This window comes from Panthera onca, chromosome C1 (assembly GCF_046562875.1).
Source record: "Panthera onca isolate mPanOnc1 chromosome C1, mPanOnc1 haplotype 2, whole genome shotgun sequence".
Classification (NCBI taxonomy): Eukaryota; Metazoa; Chordata; class Mammalia; order Carnivora; family Felidae; genus Panthera; species Panthera onca.
The window spans coordinates 52156706-52180647 of NC_138346.1; the positions used below are offsets into that span (position 1 = coordinate 52156706).

Consider the following 23942-nt stretch of genomic DNA (forward strand, 5'->3'; position numbering starts at 1 on the left):
TATAAAAAATTGATCCATACCTTTGATAGGCCTAGGTAAACTGGAACAATTGTGAAACTGAACTGGAATGAGCTGTTACCATAGGTACTAATTATGCATTATATCAACTGAGAGAATGATTAACATCTTAACGTCACAGTAGTTATCACCATAATTATGTGTTTGCATGTCTTTTTTTAGACTATGAGTCTTCTGAAGACAGAAACCTCATTTATTCTATTTTGTATCCCAGTACCTAAAACAATTAAACAATAAATAAATGTATACTGAATGAAACAATGATAACTTTCTTTTTATTTTTTTCTCATGTTTTTTATCTATGTATTTATTTAATTTATTATTTTTTAATATATGAAATTTATTGTCAAATTGGTTTCCATACAACACCCAGTGCTCATCCCAAAAGATCCCTCTTCAATGCTCATCACCTACCCTCCCCTCTCTCCCACCCCCCATCAACCCTCAGTTTGTTCTCAGTTTTTAAGAGTCTCTTATGCTTTGGCTCTCTCCCACTCTAACGATAACTTTCTTTTTAAAGCAACAATAAAATTAAACAGTCCCTTAAAGGATTTAGAAGTGAAACTGCCTATCATGTTGGGCAAAGGGCAGCGGCTGGAGCCCAGGGAAGCCAGTGATTAGCTCCGCTCAGGTCAGTTTTATCTGCTGCGGAATACAGTCTATGCTGAGTTCACCTCTGTGGTTGTTAGCCTTGAGTTCACATAGACTAGGTCAGATTATAGCCTACTCAGCCTTCACAGCAGGAGTTGGGCTGTGGAAAGAACAAGGAGGCCTGGGTTCAAGTTCCTACTTATCATAATAAGCAGTGACTTCTCTCCTTCACAAAACAGAATAATCCTTCTATCTCACAGGGCTACTTCAGGAACTAAGTAGGGTGTAGGCGAAACTATTCTGTAAACTGTAAATCATAACCTATGTTCTTTAGGCAGGTATTTCACAAAAAACACCGTTCTCCACAGAAAAATGTGGAATTAAAAACAATCAGACATCTGTCCTAACTGAAGAGATTTAACACTATTTCTAATTAAAAACGAGGATGTTAGAGCAAAACATTAAAGTGAGAACAAAACAAAACCTAGAATTTGTGTTTGTCCAATATCATAAAGAAATAGAACAGAACACCTGTACACTCTGCAGGACTAAAGAAAATTTGTACCTCTTCTATAATAAGGAATAAGCTCTCAACATAGCTTAGTGAATGTTAGTTGTGACAAGAGTTGAGTCACTAAACTTCTCTAGACTTAAATCCCAGGACTGGATAGGAGAATTAAGATCACTCTAACTTCAAAAGCCCTATCATTAAGGTGCAAGTATTTTTTTTTTTATATACATGTACTACATGCACTATAGTGCATATATGTATAGTGCACTATATGTACTAAACTTGTGAAATGAGTATTTTACCAGTGATTCTAATTCTGTAATGATAATTAAAGATACTTCCATATCACACTATCAAAACTTGATAGAAGCTATGCTTAAAAATGATGAAAACGCTATATTATTCCCTCTCCCTCTCATGTACACACGAAACAATTTTACTGTTAATTTATAAAAATGTGATTCATAAAAATGTTAACACTTTTACATATGCCACCAGAAATAAGAGACCTCTTATTGGTAAGAGGAAGAAACTCAGATGTGGATACAAACCACATTCTGTTTTTTTCTACCACAAGGAGCTTGCTCTTGAAAGATCTTGAAGTACTTCTACAGTTTTTAATCCCTTTTTTGACACAAGACAAACTGCTTTTTCTAATGTACCCCTTGTCAACCTATCCAAAGGAAAAAATTCTTGATGGCTGTGAAGCCTGCCTTACAGCTCAGAAACACATACATATATTTATGGACTTAAAAAGGGGACAAAGAACAGGAAAGCTCATTTTGTGTCCAACCAGAACTGTAGTGACCTAGTGAGACAGGAGCACTTAGTACCACGATGCAATAAAAGAAAAATTATATGCAAATTCTCTCTTATGAAGTCATTTCAGAGATCAGAAGAGAACAAACATGCAATTTCCTATTCCAGGAACATACATATGATCCTTTGTTTAAAAAAAAAACAAAACAAAACAGGGTGGTTCAGCATGTGTAAAGCTTTAAAAATAAACAGCCACCTTCAGTGGCCACTTTAACTTCTTTCCTTCCTCTCTCCTTTTCTCTAAATCTCAAAAGCTTTGTGATTTTAAACATCAGGCAAGTTTTTCTTGTTGCAAATTAAAAGTGAAAGAAATGAATTCAAAGGCTTTTTGGTCAATAATTAATAATTCAAGAGAAGAATGGTATCTGCAGACACTCACCTTTGATCCATAGTTTAAACTGAACTTAACTAGCTTTAACCACTACTGAGAGATGGGTATTTTTTTGCCAGAGGCATATGCATGTTTAGTAGCCATGTTTAAATCGTGGAGCCATGTTTAAATAATGAAAGGCAGAGGTGGATAATACAAGTGTATATTTCAATCATAACCACGTTAAAAGCAGGCCTGAATCTGTTGCTCTATCACTTCCCATCTAGCCCTTAGGCAGAGCTGAAGAACAATTAGAGTGCACAGAACTGCATTTCAGGATAAGCAAACAAAAATTATTTTATGGGCACAAAAGTCTTCAAGAAGATACAAAAAATTCTATAACCAAAGTATAATGAAGCACCCATACCTGGATGCTTAAGGTTAAGCATCATAACCTTCTTTTCCACTAACAGGTACTCAAATACTGATAGGTAAACCCCTTTTCCAAACCAATGAATGACACACTTTGGTAATGTGCTTGGGAACTAGTGGACATTAGTCAACTTACCTCTTTTTGACTTGGTGAGACCTAGCTGGTAAGCGGCTGGAACGTGAGGAGCTTCTCCCTCAGTACTCTGAACCTAAAAACAGTTTTAAGTAGTTACAGCTTGAAAAATCTATGATGAAGAATAATACCTCTTGATAATTACTTATTAAACAAATCAACACAACTAAAAGGGTATCAAAACTTTGTATTTAAAAAAGGCAAAACATCTTATCTCAAAATTGTGAGAGTGTCTGACATCTCAATTTTACAGTCTATTTTCCAGTTAACAATAGGACTGAATGTCTGTAGCTAGCAATGAAAAATGACTACATGTGTAAACTACTTCATTTAAAAAATTTGCTATTAAATAAAAAACTGACCCCTAAGAAAAAGTTTTTCTGTAAATGTTAAACTTCAAAGTGTAAGGCCAATCCTGGGAGAAATGCCAATAACTTTGCAGCAGACCATGACTGACATACAGCTGAGGCAACTACAAGTCTTGTATCTTTAAAAAAATGCATATTATGCTCCCATTAGAAAAGTTTGTAAGATCCCCCAAATTCTGAGTTATGAAAAACCACTCTTGTATACAACTGCTTTGTCCTAACATAAATGGTCTTCTAAGATATAAACTAGGAGTTCCAAAAAAAAAAAAAAAATGTTTCATTACAGAACTAAACTGTTGAAAGATCTTCCATAAATCCTCCCTGAAAACTATATTCAGAGAAGATATAAACCAAAAAAGTTTTCTTTTTATGCTATCTCCCCCCCACCTGTACAAATACATAATTTAGGAATTTTCAGACTCCTTATTCACCACATCTATCCCATTCTGCAAATACCCTATTTTATAAAAAAATGTTTTAATGTTTATTTATTTTTGAGAGAGAATGTGAGCGAGAAAGGGGCAGAGAGAGGAAGACAGAATCTGAAGCAGGCTCTAGGCTCTGAGCTGTCAGCACAGAGCCTGACATGGGACTCGAACCCAGGAACCCATGGGATCATGACCTGAGCTAATGTCAGACACTTAAACAAATGAGCCACCCAGGTGCCCCTGCAAATACTCTATTCTAATAAAACTAACTCTATATTAAAAATAAACATCTGGGGAGGGTGAGACACTAATTTCTAACACTACTTTGCAATGATTAGTACTTGAAATAATAAATCACATCCTAGTAGACAAACTAGCCAAACAAGGTTTTCAACCTTGAATAAATAAGAAAGCAATTAGCAAACAGGTTTTAGGTAGAATGCTGGTAGTTTTGATGTATGAACCCCTTCAAGAATAAGAAATATTCCATAGGAATGAGAGCGGAATGACAAACATGGGGAAAAAATGCTCAAAGGCTAAAGATATTACCCAATTTAAAAACTGCTCTGATTTGTGATATTTTTGTTCTACACAGTTCCATGAACCCAAAGTTCATGAATCTTTTGAGAAATAAAACACACTGGTCATTTAAACCACCACCTATAAATTATTATATAAAATAGTTTCTAACCTCTTTGTTATTACTCAGAAACTATGTATATATTCTTCAAAGCAGCAGACATAAGTTCAACAGGAAAACCATTGTTTTGTGTGCAAGGAGACAAAATGCATTTTCTTTTTAAATTCAACAAAAGCTCTATTATTAGTCTCTATTCAGGCCTACCCTACTTGAAAGAGTTTTCTGTTAAAGGAAATATCAAACAGACCAAAGAAGTATAACAGAAATCCAAATTCCTCTTTGATTTTATTCTAGGATTCTCAGTTAAGGCACGGCATTGTGATATACCAAATTCTACTCTCCCCTTTTAAAATGTAGAATTATCACATAGTGCATTCCTTAGATTTATAAAATTAGTCACAACCTTAGATTTATAAAATTAGTCACAAAACATGTCTTTAATGAATATGTATCTTCAATAATCTTTTAAGATGCTACTCAATGCCAAAACAAAGTAAAAATTTTAAAGTACAAAAACTACAAACTCCATTAATTAATTCAAAGAAAAGGACCCTTTAAAAAGAACTGAGGGTCATTTTTTACTAATAAAACTACTAAAGTGAGGATTCTTCTTACCACTTAACAAAAAATCATCAATCGCTTGTTGAAGACAGAAGAAGACATGCTAGGGGCAAGTTACATTTCATAGCTTAGCATGTGTTAGTACTGGTCACAGCTGTGCAAAGGAAAGTAGTCAAATCTGACATGGAGTACAGCACAGAAAATTATGAAGCAAACAAAACTCGGATCTATTTATGTGGCAGGATACTCAACGGTTTCAGATCCTCAGTGGAGTTCTGGTCATTCGTTACAGATTGCCTTTTATTCAATTAACTATAGCTGAATATCGATAACTGAATTGGGTAATGGAAAATGGGTATTCACTACACAATGTTTCTAATCTCTAGGTAAGTTGAAATTTTCCATAATAAAAATTACCCCAAAACCCCCATGCCAAAATGATAAAATCGCTTGGTCTCAAATGTTTTGAGGTTTAAAACTGTATTGAAAGGGCGCCTGGGTGGCTCGGTCAGTTGAACATATGACTCTTTAAAAAATTTTTTCTTTTAATGTTTATTTTAAAAAATTTTTTAAAAATGTCTATTTATTTGTGACACGAGAGACAGAGTATGAGCCGGGGAGGGGCAGAGAGACAGGGAGACACAGAATCCGAAACAGGCTCCAGGCTCTGAGCTGTCAGCACAGAGACCGACGTGGGGCTCAAACTCATGAACCACGAGACCATGCATGACCTGAGCCGAAGTCAAACACTTAACCGACTGAGCCACCCAGGTGCCCCAAATGTTTATTTATTTTTGAGAGAGACAGACAGACTGAGAGTGGGGAAGGGACAGAGAGACAGGGAGAGACAGAATCTGAAGCAGGTTCCAGGCTCTGAGCTGTCAGCCCAGAGCCTGACGTAAGGCTTGAACTCACGAACCACAAGATAATGACCCGAGCTGAAGTCGGAGGCTTAACCACCTGAGCCACCCAGGTGCCGGAGCATGACTCCTGATTTCGGCTCAGATCATCATCTCACGGTTTGTGGGATTGAGCCCCGTCGGACTATGTGTTGTGTGTGTTCTCTCAAGATAAATAAACTTTTAAAAAGATATAGTTTTAATAAATGTTTTATTAAAACTTTCTGAGAGAGAGAGAAGAGAGCAACATGCACACATAAGTGGAGAAGGGGCAGAGGAAGAGAGGGAGAGAGAGAGAGAATCCCAAGTAGGCTTCACGAGGGCAGTGCTGACCCCAATGGAGGGTATGAACCCACAATCATGATCTGAGCCAAAATCAACAATCAGCCACTTAACCAAATGAGCCACCCAGGCACCATTAAAACTGTATCCTTCTGAATCAATGTCCTGCTACCATGGCAGGCACCTGCTTTGGATTTTTTTGTGGTTGTTGTTTTCTGTGTGTGTGTGTGTGTTGTTGTTGTTGTTATTGTTGTTGTTTTAACATCTGTGACATTTATTCTGACTAATATACATCTTCTGGGCACAACACAACACTACTGTACTGTCTTCTACAGAGCAGCAATATATGGAACGTTCTAACTCAAATAACCCTTCCTCTAAGGTTTAAGGAGACATTTATAGCAGTTTAAAAAAAAAATAAGAACTCAAAACTGGAGCTTTAGAAATTATAAATCTAATTTTTAATGACATGTCAAAAAATTTAAATGAAAGAATTATTTTCCTGAAGTAGTAGTATGAGGCTGAGCACCAGAGGACTTGAGTTCTTGTCCAATGTCTGACACTTTATCAGCCAGTCTGACCTTTACCAAGTGGTACGGTGTAGTCTAAAGTGGCATGTGTGTACAAAGACCCAAATTCAAGTCTTATTCATGTCGCATAGTGGCTAAATGGCTTCAGATAGTTATCAGAATTATCTGTGACAATTATGTCAGTTTTCAAAACTGAAAAATAAAGACTAAAACTCCTACTTCACAGGTCCTTGGGATAATCAAATATCTTGAAAGAGTAAAGTGGTAACAATTTACAACAGATCTCTCTCTGATATGACTCAGGGATTCCTTACATTGACACACCCTCAGCCCTCCCCAAAGTAAGGCACTGACATAGACGGGAACATTACATCCCTCAGAATGATGAGGAAGAATCCCTGCTATCAAGTAATATCCAATGTTAGAGGAGGAAAAATGCTTCCTCATCTGTAAAAGGAGAAAACTGGAGAATGAATACAAAGATCTCTTTCTGTGCTAGTTTATTATTCTATATTTGTTGCAAATTTTTACGTGAAACAAACTTTCAGGTTTTACTTGCAAGGTTTACTTTTTACTGTCACATAAATACTTCTTTAAAAAGTTACCATAAGTCTTTTAGATAAATGTCAAATAAAATTTAGTGGTTAATTGGGCTTCAAAGTAACAGACACTGGTCCATGTATCATGCGGGAGAGTTCATATTCTATTGCAAACACAATGCTTGTCTTCAAAACACAGTCAAATTTGAAAGGCCAAAAGAACAATTTAACTATCGATCAAGTATCTGATGGATTTCGGATTATTTTAACTCAGGCCAATAAATAAAACGGGAGAAAATCCTGAAACCTAACAACTAAAAACAAAGAGACGTAGTACTTAACTCAACAATCAGTGCAGAGACACTACCAAACTTCAGTAGCTTAAAAAATTATATATACTTCCAGTAATCCCTCTATTTGAATGTAAATTCATTTGTTGAGTGAGAAGACACAGAACAACCCATTTACAAAAATACACAGCTAAAAGTTCTCCTTCCTCTAACATTTAAGTGTGAGAAAGTTTTCCTTGACATAAAAGATGAACGCTTGCTTACTGAGTAGGATCCTTTTGGTTTAACTATGAATCATTCATCCATAAGTCTACGACTCTAGACAGTTACCATGATGTATTTATTAAAAATAAACCATTTTGAGAACCCAAGTATTATTTAGGGAAGTCATTAAAAATCTGAAAACTCAAGAATATAGTTTTACAACTTTTAGACACACTAGAATACTTTAAATAGTCTACAAAACATCTGGTAGTCTACAAAAACATTTTCTCATAAGGCAAACTGACTTTTAATTGAAAGTAGTCTCCGGCCTTTTATTATTTTTTTTCTTAACATGAGAAATAGTCACTCTCACGCTCCAAGGCCTGAGTCAGTCTTGTCATCTACTTAACTCCGTTTACATTTAAATATTTCCTCTCTTCACTTCTGGTGGCTGTCAGATCTTACCTTAGCCTCAGGAGTAGGCAGCTTCACGCACAGAGCGCAACATTTTCTCCTCCACCCAGCTACCCAAAGCAGCTGGCATTCAGTTAATCTCTTTGAGAACTGGTTTACTGACAGAAAGGGAGTGTCCTCTAACTTACATTTATTTGCTGTTTTTACAGGAAGAAAGTTCCCAACAGGAATTAAACCTCAAGGGAAAGGAGTCTAAAAGAAAAACAGCAACAATCTACTTTGAATGGGATCTAAAAGTTTGCTTCGGTAAGATTGTTCTCTTCATTTGTCAGTATAATTCAAGTCACACTTGGGAGAAGAGGAAATTAAAGAAACACATTATTTCCTTTCTTTATCCATTGTTCTACAACTCTCTTTAAAGTTCCCAAAGGGATAAAAACACAGTTCCAGGAGGTTTTTATCCATGTTTTAAATATACCTGAAGAACAAGGATTCATTACCCTTAAAATTCTCCATATATACAATGCAGCTATGGTTGACTATATCCATATATCCTTTTTTTGAAAACAAAAATCTTCTATTATTCTTCAACCACCAATGCCTGGAATTGTGTACTGAAAACAAAAAAAAAAGTCAGGGGCGCCTGGGTGGCTGAGTCAGTTAAGCATTTGACTCTTGGTTTCGGCTCAGGTCATGATCTCCTGGTTTGTGTGATTTCAAGCCCACATCGGGCTCTATGCTGACAGTGTGGAGCCTGCTTGAGATTCTCTCTCTCCCTCTCTCTCTGACCCTCCCCTGCTCACTCTCTCTCCCAAAAATAAATAAACTTAAAAAAAAAAATTTTTTTTTAAAGTTCACTTCCTTGTGACATTACTTTCTTCATTAATTGCTTTTGCCAGCAGAGGGAGCAAAGAAAAAAAAATCCTGTAAAATCATTAAATGAAAACTTGCCACCAAAGCATATCTATCTAGCACTTTATGTTTTTTAAAGACCTTCTGTGTAGGGTACCAACAATTAAAAAAAATACATAGTTTAAAATTCAGGAACTCTAGAAATTAGAAAGTAACACATAAGAGTGACTTCTCATCTGAGCTGCCAACATCAGATTTGCAAGTATCTAACATATTTTGTTTAAATTTTCATATTCTGCTGTTAAATTAACACCAGGAAACTGACTCTCATATCTGTCATAGAAGAGGGGCCCCAATGGATGGCAGGAAGTTACACTTTATTAGTGGTAGGACAAGTTCAGACCAAAACAAACTATTTGATAATAGTGAAATAGAACAAAGAGGTTTTAATTTAGCAAGTACTCAACTTATGAACTCATTATAATGAGAAATGTATTAGGGATTAAACAGGAAAAATATAAAAAAATATAAAGAAACAAGGGAAGGGGCGTCTGGGTGGTTCAGTCAGTTGAGCGTCCAACTTCGGCTCAGGTCATGATCTCATGGTTCATGGGTTCAAGCCCTGCATCAGGCTCTGTACTGACAGCTCAGAGCCTGGAGCCTGCTTCAGATTCTGTGTCTCCCTCTCTCTCTGCCCCTCCCCCACAAGCACTCTATCTCTCAAAAATAAAATAAAAACATAAAAAAAAAAAAAAAAGAAACAAGGGAAAAAGAAGCCTACAAATAACTACAAATAATGTAGACTATTTCAAAGGGCTACTTCTCTCCCTTTTCATTTCACTTTTTAGCTACAATTAAAGTAACAAAAGATACATTCAAAGACCACAAGGTAAATAGCTATTATCAGCAATCAAAATTGTGTGATAAATGCCTGATATTCATTAATGTGAGAGATACATATTCACCTAACAGGACACTTATGGGCAAAGTCAATTATCCCATTTGCCAACTCCCTAAAATAATGGCATGTGATTCTAAAATTACTCAGTTGCTACTATATTACTAACACCATTCTGTAATAAATTTTAAAAAGAAAACTGTACATTATAAAACTCATGGCCACAGCTCTTCAGCAGTACACAGATGTCAGTTTTCTAATGTGTAAAACAAGACCAGCACTGCCTGCCTCATAGACTTAAAAAGAAAAGTACCTGAAGGGCCTAGTACAGTGCCTGCCACAAGGTAGGTGCTTGATAAACTTCAGTTTCCTGTCTCAGGTCATACAGTACCAACGCATAAGCATTAGCTTTGGCCATTCAAAAGGTGTTTTAGTTGACCTCATCAAAATGAATCTCTTTAATTTGCCAATTTGAAACTTTTGTAAATATAGTAATACCTCCAGGTAGAAATGAAAAGTAAGCAAACATTGGTCTTCTAGGCTTGCAGAAATCATGTTCCCTGACCTGGTGTTTCAAACCTTATTCCTTGAGGTTCCTATCCTTCCCTTCAGATGCATAATATCTTCAGGTTCTTTCCAATCCCACTATAAAAATCTATCCTTCTCGAAGCCTTATTCACACTTCACTTATCCTTTCCACTAAGATACTTTGCGAAAAGTTTGCCCAAAGATACATAGCAATTTAGCAGCAAAAAAAGAACTCAAACTCCTCTTTGCTTTCAGAGCCTATGTTTTTAACTATTATGCAACACTGATTGTAATTTAAATATATTCTCAAGGGTTTTCTCAAGGCATCAAAATCTTAAACTGAGAGAGAAAGGGGATAAAAGTTCAAGTATCAGCAGTAAATGACAGAGGATGCAGAGGAGCTGATGAAGTAACTGTCTCATTACCCCGGCAATGGACGGTCCTGTGACCAATTCTTAGTTTGCGAAGCACAGAACCAAAATTTGAAAACTCAAAATCAGAATGATTTTTTTTCTAGTATAAATCTATTAGCCACCACTCATCTTATAGACATGTTTTGTATTTTCTTCCCTAATTCATTATTTGAAACAGGTCTCAGTAATATTTTACCTACCTCTTCCATTTCAAAGGAGTCCTTCTGCTGTGCCATTATATTTCTTATGGATGGTATCGTCAGTGGTGCACATGGCTCTTTTTCAGGTGTGGACACATGGACACCCTTCAGCTCACTGCCATTTTCCAGCTCACTGTGGCTGGACATGCTGAAATCATTAGCTAAGTCAGATTCTAGAATACCAGACTCCTCACCCAGTTTATTCTCATGGCTTTGGGTTTCTCCATTTTGTTCACTTTCAGTTTTTTGGTTAAAATTGCTATTTGCTACATCAGAAAGTCTATCAATGTCAGAATTCTCCATAACAGTTGCTGAACTACCTGATACTTCTTCTTTAACTGTAGCCAACATAGAAGATGAGTCTTTCTTTTTTACAAGTTTTTGACATTTTTGATCATTTTTATTGCCACTTTCTTCCATCACCGAAACATTCGGAATCTTTCCTTTATCAGTTGCTGGGGAAGGACTACTACTTTCTCCTTTCTCTGTTTTATCAACACATAAATTTAGTTTTGATAGTGTTTTCATTAAACGATTTGCAGTGTTACTTCGGGTTAAAGGTGGAGGTGAGTCTGTCTCCTTGTTAGAAGTCACTGAGGACATACTTCCAATTCTCTGCAGGGGAGTCCCAGAGACTTGGGAATATAAAGAAGAAAATGCATTGGCCACAGTAGTAAGCACTTCGATTTGACGAAAACGGCCTACAAAAAGAAAAGGATGTTGATTTTATATATGTTTATATATGTATACATATATTAAACTATTACTACTTTTTAGTGTGCCAAAAATCGAACTTAAATCACAAAGATTATAAAACCAAAACTTCTTTCCTTATCCAACACTTAAAGTTTCTCTACTTTTACCAGGGAAAGGGAAGATTTTTCACTCTCAACAGCAGAAGTTATGTTTTAAGAATTTAAAAATTTATCTTTTATGATTTAAAACCAAAAAAATCACAAAGTGTGACAATACTGAAGAGAAAAGAACAGCTATTGTTCCATAGCTTGATTCTATTTTTATGTCTGACTTAATTAAGACTCTTCCAAATGTTTTCCTATGGAGGGAGGATGGTAGGATTGGATTTACAGATCTCTTAAAGCTGTTCCAAGGACCATCTGAGGATCCCTATTTTGGAACTTCTGTTCAACAGAGAAAAATAAGCAAAGATATAATATAAATAAAAATTATCAAGTTAGCTATGCTATTTTAGATTTATAGAAAATGCCTAAAATTGACTGACTTCAGTTAACAGTAACAAGCCTCTGCCCTATTTCTTTCCTTTTTGAACATCAGCAATCTGGAGGGAAGTTTAAGAAAAGTACAAGGTTTCATACGTCAGTTATGGTAACAAGTAAGTCAAGAATGAAGAGAGGGAAAAGTTAACTTTTAGTAAAACAGCTATTGTGTTAACCTCAATAATTAAGTTCCCAGTGCTATTCCTAAAACTTAGCAAGGTTTTAAAAAAATAAGACCATTTCACTGTGGATGCTAATATTTAAAAACCTTACTTGTTAAAGCGTAATTTGGATTTTCTACTTCCATCCGTTGCATTTGAGCACTCAAAAATACTTTAATATCTATCCCTCTGGCAAATGATGATGAATTAAAAAATCTGGAGGGGATTTTGGAAGCAATATCTGGTTCATCTCGTCCAAATCCAAGATTATAAAGAATTTCTTCAGGATCTTCTTCATAAAGTTCCAACAATTCTGAAACACTACAAGAGAAAAAAAGAAACATCAAGATATAAAATAAGTTTATAGTCCACATCACATTATAAAAAAGAGCTTCTGCTCTTTACACCATTATTATTTATTTCTTCATACATTGTGTACTAAATGTGATATATTACTCTTAAAAAGAGTCCATTCTTTCAAACTGTTACTATTGGAAAAAAGAGCTAATCCCCAAGAAGACACTCAATAAGACTCCCTAAATGATTCCTCACCTTATATTTTTTGTCATTTTAAGAGAGTCCTAGCAAAGCAGCTAAAACAATTAGAGAACAGGTGAGGGAGAATAAGGAATAAACAGATGAAGGAAAAGATGGAAAGGGAAAATATACTGGGAAGTTGGTAGCACAGGACATCCTGCAGAACTCGAGCTTTTCTGCTCTCTTTGGCTGTCACTGAAGATGCAACACAGGTAACAAGCTGAACTCAGAAAAGTGAGGGAGGAGCTTACTTTCAAATTTTCTCTAACCACTTTCACTCAGGAAGTAGGAGGAGTAAGGTATGGAGAGAATGGGTTACTCAAAGGAAAATCTTGTTCTCATTCGATTGGGAATTAAACATTTCTTATCTCTTCTTCCTCATACTAGTGATAATCCACCTTCTGAGACTCACTGAGGAAAACAGGAATGTTAGAGATGAAGCTTGAACAGAAGAAAATTTCAATTTGTTTCACAGAAAATGCTCAGGTTCCAATACAATAAATTGGGTAACAACTTAAACTGGTTCCATGGACACATGTACTTGCCTATTTCAATATATATTTTGAAGATCTTTGATTTAATATGTTGAAGATACATCTATGCTTAAATATCAAGCTTTAAATTAGAAAGGTTTATTCTGATTGTTATGAAGAATAATTTAAGACCACGCCCTCCCCCAAAATGGGAGAATTCTGGAAGAAGTTATTCCACTATGGAGTTCCGATTTCAAGTTGTTGATAGGGCTCAAAATACTCATTATAACAAGAATTCCAGCAGCGTTATAAACACATCTGTTGCTTTTTATTTAATCTTAATTTAAAAAAAAGAAAAAAGCAATGAATGAAACATTTTGTATTCTTTTGATTTCATACTATCAAGCCAAATCCAAGACTGAAAAAACAGTAAAGAGTAGATTGCCTATAACACAATGTAACTGTAGTATAATTTCAGAATAAGTCACCTTGAGACTGTGCCACTACTTTTCCCAGATCCAGTGGAATTCATACTTCTCCCTTTCTGATGAAACTGCAGTCTTCTCTCTTTGGCCAAGATATTATTGCTATAAACAAAATTAGACTATATGAGACCTTATTTTCAAAATGCTCTTCATTTTTGAAAAGGAAGAGAATAAACACCACAGCTACCTACCAGTTTTCAATTTGAGTATCCGTTTCATGGAGGTGGTTGGCTACATGTATAAAGAATAAATGCAGAGCATAATTGTTAGTAGGACAGTAACTACTGTGATATAATCATCAAGAAAGCATATTAGTCAAATATTACAGCTAAATGCCTAATATCCCAAACTCATGTCTTGGTTCATTAAATCTAGATCATTAAAAGTAATATACAGATCGATATGAAGAGAATCAGTAGCTTCTAGATGGTGTTTTTGTTTGTTAGCAATGTAAAATTAACTACTTCCTTCATTGAATGTTTAAAATAAAAGCTATACAGATAACCAATTAAATTTCTATGTTTAACAATTAAAAATAAATGGTAAGAAGATATACAGCATCTGTAGTAAATGTGTTTCTAATTATTAAATTTAAAAGCTATTACTAAAGACCTTTCAAGAGCAAAAACATGACTTAACATTATTTAAGTGTGGCAACAGTATATATAAGTTTCTAAGGTGCTTTTTCAAAGACTGAAAATTCATCCCAGTTACAACCAATTTTTCATGCACGTATTTTGAAAATTTCTACTCGTTTCAAAGTAAATTTTCTTTAAAAAATTGTTTTTAAACTTTATCCTAGATTTACAAGTCTTAAACAGGTAAGTATTGTTAAGTGTAGAGTCAGTTAAATTTACTGCACTGAACTTTTATAGGCAAATATAAAGAAGGAAAATAATTATAAACATATCTATTTCAGCACACCAGATTTTTTCTCACTTCTGATTTACAAAGTCATGGCAATTTGTTAGTTTGTTTGTACATCCACTCAGAAAGATGCCTAACACGTAATATTCAATAAATATTTACTGAATGAATGTAAATAATCTTGAAATAATTTTCAGTAAAACAACATAATAGTTCCATTCTTCTCTGAAACTTCCTTTTAGGTTCTGGTTTCCAGAAAAATCATTCAATATGGATGAACAAGCAGACGGAGGCAGTTTTTAGGGCAGTGAAAATACATTTATGATATGATAATGATAGATACATGGTATCATACATTTGTCCAAACCTACAGAATGTACACATGCAAGAGTGAAACCTAATGTAAACTGTGAACTTTGGGTAATTATGATGCCTCACTATGGGTTCATCAGTTGTAACAAAAGTACCACTCTGGTAGGGGGCGTTGATTATTGGGAGGGCTATGCATATATGGAGGCAGGAAGTACAGGGATAATCTCTATACCTTCCTCTAAATTTTTCTGTAAACCTAAACCTGCTTTAAAAAAAAAAAAAGTCTTAAAAAAATTCCATATTGTGAAATTAAGGCAGATATCAAAATTGCTATTTACTGTAACATTGAAATGCATTTTCAGTAAGGGGTTGGCAACATGCTCAACTGTACTAATTAGGAAGCAGTAAGTCTAAGCTCTTTACAGAGTTTATTCCTTGAAAGCACATTAACTTCAATAATAAAAACTAACATATTCACATATTCTAGAGTCTTAAATGTTAGAAGTAATATACATACAGATTGATTTAAAATAGCAAAAGATCAAGGTTATTACATTCAGTGGATAAATTCACTATTCATCAACTTATAATCTAAAAAGATTTAATAAAATCCTTAATTTCTTTTTGATAAAAAAGTACACATTAATAACCCAGCTGTACAACTACCAATAATCTTCAAATACCTGTAAAATAATAAAAATGTTTAATTCTACATTGTGGAAAATTTCACTATAAATCCACTGGAAAAGATGATACAATCTGTGAAAATTTAAACATGGTACGACACGCTTTTAAAATGTTAATGCAGTCTGGAATAGACATCAGCATAATGTTTTCTAATTAAATTCTAATAACTCTAATTTTGTTTTTGTTCTTCAGTGTTCTAACAATCTGGAAAGAGAGTAAGGGGGGGGGGGGGGGAAGATGGGAGACACTTGAATGCAAGGAGATAGACAAGCCACAGCTGTAAGTCTGACATAAGGCTACCTCACACTAAAAATAAGCTTCAATTTAGTCTTCTCATGTATAAATATTTAAGTTTCCTTCCTTCTGCGGGACAATTCTTCCCTCAGTTCTATGACCATTGTTTGCCCCCAAACAGTTCCTTTAAGCAATTAAGTCCAAGGAAGACAAGGACATTCCACAACGATTTTTAGAGCCATTCCTACAGGTATCCTACAAGCTCTGACTAGATTATTAACATGTCAAAGGTTCTGTAAAATGTGTCTCAGCCATTTTCAAGACCTTTAACTTTGGCTGAGGACTGTAAACCTGAAAGCACTCAACCTTTTTTTTTTTTTTTTTTCATTTTAAACCTGTATGAAAATGCAGTTCTTCCAAAAAAACTTACCTTCAGCTCCCAATGACAAATCATCTTCAAAACTGCCTCCATTTCTCACAAGCACACCTGAAAGAAACGTAAGATGCATTCTAGTGTTCTGTTCTTTTGGACTCACATATAAAATCGTAGTTTTAGCTAAAATTGACCAAACAAAATGTAAGCTACAATAAGGTATTTCAAACCTGAATATACTCATACATTATTCTGATTATATAATTTCAAAAAGCAAGTATAAGCTTTACTTTATCGCAAAGAAACCATGATCTGCATCAAGGTAAAATTGTTATAAGCCCTGATAGAAGTTATTCTATACTCACTATGTCTTTGAAGATACTCATTTAGCTAACATCGTATCCAAGAGTTTCAAGGAAAATCAGATCCCGGAGCAATCACTCCTTTTACCTCCCTTAATAGTCAGAAGCTCAAGCTAGATTTTTCTAATACTATAAGTGTTTTTTTTTTTTTTTTTTTTTTTTTTTTATATGCCTTGCCACTACCTGTACATTCTTGTTGTACTTTGAACTTTAGAACTGTGTCTCACACAGGTGGTAAAATTTCAGGTGTGGCAATTTCGGTTAATGTAATGTAAGCAAAGAAATGCTGTACTAAAGCTGACCCAGTTCACTCAATATTTTCCTTAAGTTTACATATTCTATTTCTGTATTTAATTAGTTTTCATAATATCTAACTGGATAATAAAAATATGAGTTTCACACTGTGTAAAGGTTTAGTGATTTTCTTAAACTATTCACTGTTTTACGGTTCATGACAAGGTTTCTTTCTTTTGGCTTTTCTCTCAGAATGGTATAGCTTATAAAATGAACATCACTTTTATAATTTACATATGTATACTTTCACTCAAAGCAGTGAAATAAAGTAGGACCTTCACATAAAGAACAGATTTAGAAAGGCAACTTTCTCTTACCCTTGAGTGTATTACTGCTTTGCTCATCCAGTGAGGCTCCCAAAGGGGTACTGAAACCACATAAACATATAAACCTCAGTCTTGAAAAGCTGTCTGGAGAGTTGTCACTGCACAACTTTACACTTAAAAGGTCATAGCCAGCAAGCTTCTAATCACATTTAACTCTCCTCCCCAAACACAAAAGGAATGCAAGAGTATTACATAAGTAATATCCTCCTAACTAAGCAAATACCTATCCTCAAGTCAGTTCACCAGGAATGATTTAATCACACATCTGATCTGCCAGCAATTAAGAACAAGAATTATAATTACAAATGATATGAATTAGCATTTTCTTTACAAAAACAGAAAAAGAGAATGTCAACATGCATTAAAAAAATGTCTGCTCCCCTCAATCCCTTCCCTAGAAACAGGAAACAGAATTAAAAGAAAACAAATCTTTATCTAAATAAAATGTAAAAGTCAGGGTCTAGTGAGAAGTAAGGTTCAACAGTTTTTTAAACCTCATCTGTTAAATCTATCACCAGCATTTTAGAGCATCAATTAGTGCCTCCCTTAACCCCAACTACTATCTTTTTTGGTCTAACGGAGAAACTTGAGATTATTTTTTTCTGCTTTGAAACTGTAAAATACATATATCTTCATTCAACTCTGTAAACTAAAAAGCTGGCTTGAGAATCAACCTTAAGAACCAGCCATTGCTAAAATTCCTACACATTCTTCCCGTTCAAATGCAGATAACTTAGAAATCTTTTTTCAATGTGAAAATGTTTTTCGCTTCTGTCTAAAAACTGAATTATATTAAGAAATGTTTTATTTTGAACGTTCTGTTTTGATATAAACCTTTCATCAGTAACAATTTATATCTCTTACAAATTCACATCAGTCATGGAATCAATCATAAAAATATCAGTCTAAAAAAATTGATTATTGAAATGGCAATTTAATGTTAAAACTTTCTGCAAGCAAATACACAGGCAATGGTAGTTCTTCGAAAATTAGTGCTTTTGAAATGTTAACGAATCACAACTACCATGAAAACAATAAAAAACTGAGCCAAGTTTTTACATATATTTTAATGAAACTTGAATTTATGCCTCTATAAAGTCCTTCTTTCTTGATGGCTACTTTCTTAGGATAAAACACTATTACTCCTGCAGATGTCTCTGCTGGTCTATGCACTAACAGAAAATGGCAAATAAAGAGACTGTAACTGCCATTCTCCTTCAGAAACAAGTCTCTCACTCTTATAACTGCTTTCTTCTAAATTCGTTCAAAAACTATCCTTTCTTAGATGTTAATCCAAGCAATTATTTCCACTTAGCAAAAAAAAAAAAAAGATTATCAAAGACCCCTACATCCTTTAAGGAACAACAAATGGAATCTTTATTCAGAATATGGACAGCAATACAAAAATAAATAAATAAATAAGAATGTATCCAGGGGAAAAAGCTAGCTTTAGATCATTTGTAAATACTGTATACAAAGTAGATAAATGCCCAACTTTGAAAAACCTGTTAGAGAAAAAAACCCTAGAGTTGCATATGTCCTAGCAGTCAAATCTGCAATAATACAGCTAGCATTACAAGACTATTTGTTCCAGCTTTCCCAGGTACAAATGAATGTCCCTTTTGTACAGAATAGATGCAACTGTAGGGAACAAGAAGGAAACCTATGCAGGAAACCTAAAAGGGAAGGAGCAGCAGACCAAAGAATCTGCCTACATAAGACCAGCAACAAAACTTGAAATTTTCGGAGATGGTATGTCTGATGAGTAACATTTGCCTACCGCATTTACCTTACAAGATAAACTTACTTATTTACTGTCTACTTGATGTGATCTTTTATATAATCTTAATTCCTATACATCATAAAATAATGTGATTTTTCACTTGCCATTAAACTTTCTTTTTTCCTTTTTCGGTGTATCTTTAGAAAGACAGACCATATATTTCACCGTATCTCAAAGAGTCAATGATCCTCCTAAATAAGAGTATTTATTCACCATTACTCAAAAATCCAGGTAATTCATTAAAACAGGATATCAACAGAGTAGTGGCCAATATTTTATCTGTGCTTAGGGAAGAAAAATAAACTGGCATATATGAAAATCACTTCTCCTTCCCCCCCCAAAACACTTCCCTACCTCTGGTATACTTGAACAAAAGATTAAGAAAAGCCCAAAATGAGATGGCAGAAATATGTGCAGAAGCAAACAACTTAACCAAAGTTAAAAAGCAACATTCTTCATATGATATTCTACAAGTAGAAAATAAATAGAAAAAAATTAAAATAGATAACAAGCTTTTTTACTGTAGTAAAATTTACTTGCAAAATTATCTATCCCCCCTTGTACTTTATCAACCCGATTGGTACCAGTTGCCCAAGTATGCAATTAAACAGATTTATGCTGTTTGAATGCCTTCAAAGCTCTCTATGTCCCTTCAGTGCATTCCAGTGCCGTCTGACAAATGCGTGCCCAAGGAGTAAACTACAAGAAAACAAGTTAGCTGGTTTTATAGCTATCCAAATAGAATTAAGGCACAGAAATAAAAGTTAAGTAAATTAAGTTGTTAAGTAAATTAAATTCATCTAAAACACATTTGAAAGGGAAATCATTTCATGCCAGATATACAGATGTCAAAACAAAAGCAAAGTAAAATACCGTGTGAAATGTGAAAATCCTTTCGAATGAAAACAAGGCAAGCATATAACGAGGCATGGCATGATTATTCGTTTTAGGTCTCTGCTCTCCGATGCTAACATCACGCAAGGGGGGCTGAAGTCCTAACAACTGTAAAGTCAACACGGTCACCAAATAATCAGCGGTCACAGTACTTCCATTTCTAATCTTTCAAAGGAGGAAGCTATCCGCCGGCTCACTTTCCGGTTTATAGCTCACACCGCCATGGGACCCACAGGGACTGCGGCCCGGGTGACTCTGCTCCACTCGGGAGGGCCATCTCCGCGGATCTCCCTCTGGGACGCGAGAGGCGAAAGCGAGGACTCACCGGCAGTCCTTGAGCCATATCGCGATCTTCTCGTTGGGCACGTTTCCTGCGGGGCAGAGTGAGGGGACAGCGTGGTTACCGACCCCTGGGGGACTCCGACGTCGGGGTCAACCTGGACGCTCCCATGTAGGAAAATCTACTGGGGGTAACATGTAGCCTAAGCAACACGTCCCAGTGTCCATCTAAAGGAAAACGAGATGGCACCGGGGTGTCTATGCTGACTCTGGAGACGCCTTGTCAAGGGCGCGCATTTAAAGGTCCCAAGTGTCCCCTCTCCCCCGGCCTGCCCGCAGGATCTGCCAGAACTTAGAGCAGTTGCCCAGAGCGCACGAGACTTTCCCCCGCCCGCCAGCCTGCACTTCCCCGAGTCCCCCGCCCGCCGCGGCACGGCCGGGCGCACAGACCTCTCCCCGGGGCCGCCGGCAGCTTCGCGCCCGGGAGGTCCTCCTCGTCGTCCTCGTCCTCGTCCTGCGTCGTCGCTTCTGTGGACAGGTCCTCCGTTTCCGACGCCTGCCAGGAGCCGCGGCACTTGGCCCAGGCCTTCCTCCTGCGACTCGCCACTTGCCACTCCAGTTCCTCCTCCGCCTCCGCCGACGCCACCAGGGGCCGGTCCATGGCCGCACCGGGAGCTCCGCTGCCCTAGTCGGAGCCTGCTTGAGACACGGTGGCGGCGGGACCCCCGCCCCTGCTGTCAGCGCCCAGCCGGGCTGGGGGGGCCCCCGGGAAGCGGCAGCGGGCGCGGGAGGGGGCGGAGGAGGAGAAGGAGGAGAAGAAGGAGAAGAAGGAGGAGGAGGAGGAGGAGGAGGAGGAGGAGGAGGAGGAGGAGGAGGAGGGGAGGGAGGGAGGGAAGGAAGGGGAGGGAGGGGGCAGAGGGCCGGCGCTTCACATGAAGCCGGCCCGGCGCGGCGCGGGAGCGCTAGTGGCCCGAGCGAGCGCGGCAGAGAACGAGCGCCGGCCGGCCCCCTGGCCCCGCTCCCCGCCTCCCGTCCTCCGCCCTCCGCCTCCCGCCCTCCGCCTCCCGCCTCCGCCCGACGCGCCGGAGGCCCGGCCGGCCGCGGCGTGTCTGCGCGCCCCTCCCTCGGCGGCGTCCCACGCCCCCTTCCGGCCGGGGGCGCGCGGGGCGGAGCGCGGGGCGGCGGCGCGGACTAGGGCGTTGGGTTCCCCTGAGGTGGCCCGCGGAGTGGGCGAGATTTGTTTGCTTGTTTGTTTGGTAGCAATCTTTGTTTCCTGTCAACTTCTCTCACAGCAAAAATGTGGAAAGGCCAACTGCCCATCTTCACCGCGTCAAAACAAATGTCTGGTTGGGCTCGCCGAGTTACTATTGTTGGCGAAGTCCAAGGAATTGAGGATGAAGATGAAAGAAAAGAGCCTCCTAATTGGTATTTGTCAAAATGTCAAACCTGGAAAAGACCAAACTTCGTGAAGTGCTACTTTCCTGCCTTAAGAAAGTTATTTATCGTGGTTATGTATGAAAACGAATTGAGAAAGAATGTTTAATCTGGAGATTCCACATTGACGTTGGACGTGGAGAGATGAAAAGATAGAGGTTGATGTCAAGATTCAGAACTATTTTAAAAATGCATTTGGGCATTCTCCCCCTTTTAAAATCTCATTAGCATAAAGACTATAAAATCCTGTTGAAATCACACACAAACTTCTGATGGTTTATCAATACCTACAAAATCCTATCCAAAACCCAGACTAACTTTCCAGAACCACCATTATATTCTGGGTCTAGGTAGAGGTACTGTGAAAATACAAGGGGAGCTAGAACAGTGATACTAGAATCTCATCGGCTTGAAATTTCATTGTTATTCTTTCCTTGAATCTTAAAGACTTTTCAGCCTTCAAGAGTCCTGTAGCAAAATTCAGCTAACAGTTTAATGGCCCTTCAGAATAGGCTAGGGCCTAGCTGCCTGTAGGAAAGGTAAGCAAGAGAGCGAGAGGGAAGTAGCTGGAGAAGAGACACTGAAAGGGGTGGTCAAAAGCCACACAGAACAAAATATACTGTCTTTACAGTTCCATGCAGGGCCCTAACAGACCCCACCCTACTCATCTGGGGCTGCCAGCTTCAACTCCATTATCTCCACATGCTGTTTGCTGACTCTATGTCCTTGCCTCTCGATTTACTCCTGTTCTTTTCTCTCCAATACCTTTATGAACTTCAAGATCCACCTGAGCCAGAACTTTTCTTCAACCGTATCTTTCCACCACTTCTGGTCACATCTCTCCCATGATGCCCTGATTCACAACTGAATGTCTGGATCACTTATTTTAAGACTGAATTGTGCAGTAAATAATATGACTGGCCTTTGAGGGTATGTTTGACTTCCCAGCCACATTGGAGTGTAAACCGTGAGAGATTAAAGAACATTCTGTATTCCTCTTGTACCCCTTACACTTTTAGTACAGAGGACGGATGACTTTTCTTGAGGTAAATTTTTCTGTTCTTTATGTTCTTCACCATGGACAGACAAATGGATAAAGTATTTGCTTTACATTGTTTCTCTAAGGCCTATTTTTTATTCAGTTTTGTTGTTTAATACTTTTAAACAACAAAGAACTTTTGAGAAAGGCAATAGTGAAGTATATTTTATATTTAAAAACCAGGGGCACCTGGGTGGCTCAGTCGGTTAAGTTTCGGTCTCTTGATTTTGACTCCGGTCATCTCGCAGTTGATGAGTTCCGGGAGCCGAGCCCCACATTGGGATTCTCTCTCTGTCTCTGTCTCTCTGTTTCTGTCTCTCTCTCTCTCTCTCTCTGCCCCTCAAATATATAAACATTTAAAAACATAAAAATAAAAGCCAACCACCAGAATCAAGCTATAAAGAAAGGAGGGGGAAATGCCAGCAGGTAGCATTGGAATAGAATACAGAAATTGCTTAAAATCTAATAGCGCAATTGTATGTTTTCTTCTACATGATCATTTTTAATGTAATATGTTGAGGGTACAGAAGTAGTAGGGAAGGAAATCCTTGAAACAGCAAGCGGTTTTGAACTGTGAAGGGTTTTAATTGTATTCTCAACTTTGAGATATTAAAAAATGCCCAAGGTGTTTCCTTTATTCAGTGAGGAATGCCATGTTACACACGAGGAGAATCTATTTGATTCTTCAAGGATTTTTTTCCCAACAAGTACTATATTGTTGACCAACTGCATATCCCCATTACAGAACCTCTCCATAAGGAGTCATGTCTGATTCACTGATACTTGCAAGGTAGAGAAATAAACAAATTTAAGTTAGATGTGGATAATTCCATCCAGCAAGTTGTAGTGGAAACAGTAGGGTCTTGAGTGTCAGACTGAAGTTTGAAATCTGTTTCTTTATCTTTCTAGTTTTATGGCCTAAGGCAAAACAGATAATATCTTTGGCCATCACATTCCTCATCTGTGAAATAGCAATCATGATAACTGCCTTCCCAAACTGATGTGAGCATCACATGGAATCACATGGAAGTAGGCGCTCAGGATAGCTGCTGGGATTGTTATATTGCAGAGGCAAAAATCAATGTTATAATAGAAGGATTATTCTTATACCGTTAAGTGACATCTGTCCTCATGTGTATGCAGATGAATTTTAAAAATCGCATAAATTCAGGCTAGGACAGAAAACCTATTCTGGTTAGACACTTTTAAATGGAAAAGCTTATCTCTAGAAATGAAACATCATGCTCAGTTTAATTACTTTAGTTATTTTTTACTCTTCCAGACCTTAACACATGCCTCAAAATTAC

At 37.1% G+C, this 23942-nt stretch overlaps 1 protein-coding gene across 3 annotated transcripts in view; it reads right to left on the minus strand.

Moving 5' to 3' along the window:
• The window catches only part of ITPRID2 (ITPR interacting domain containing 2), a 39769-nt gene extending 18831 nt beyond the window's left edge, over positions 1–20938 (minus strand). For all 3 annotated transcript variants that reach the window (XM_060622087.3, XM_060622086.3, XM_060622084.3), the window contains exons 1-9: positions 20613–20938; positions 20209–20254; positions 17198–17247; positions 16282–16338; positions 13943–13982; positions 13755–13853; positions 12369–12577; positions 10861–11561; positions 2818–2890 (exon numbers count right to left, since the gene is read on the minus strand). In XM_060622087.3, the coding sequence (XP_060478070.1) occupies positions 2818–2890; positions 10861–11561; positions 12369–12577; positions 13755–13853; positions 13943–13982; positions 16282–16338; positions 17198–17247; positions 20209–20254; positions 20613–20823 (1486 nt within the window). In that variant the 5' untranslated portion in view covers positions 20824–20938. The remainder of the gene's footprint in view (positions 1–2817; positions 2891–10860; positions 11562–12368; positions 12578–13754; positions 13854–13942; positions 13983–16281; positions 16339–17197; positions 17248–20208; positions 20255–20612) is intronic.
• Between the last annotated feature and the right edge of the window lie 3004 nt (positions 20939–23942).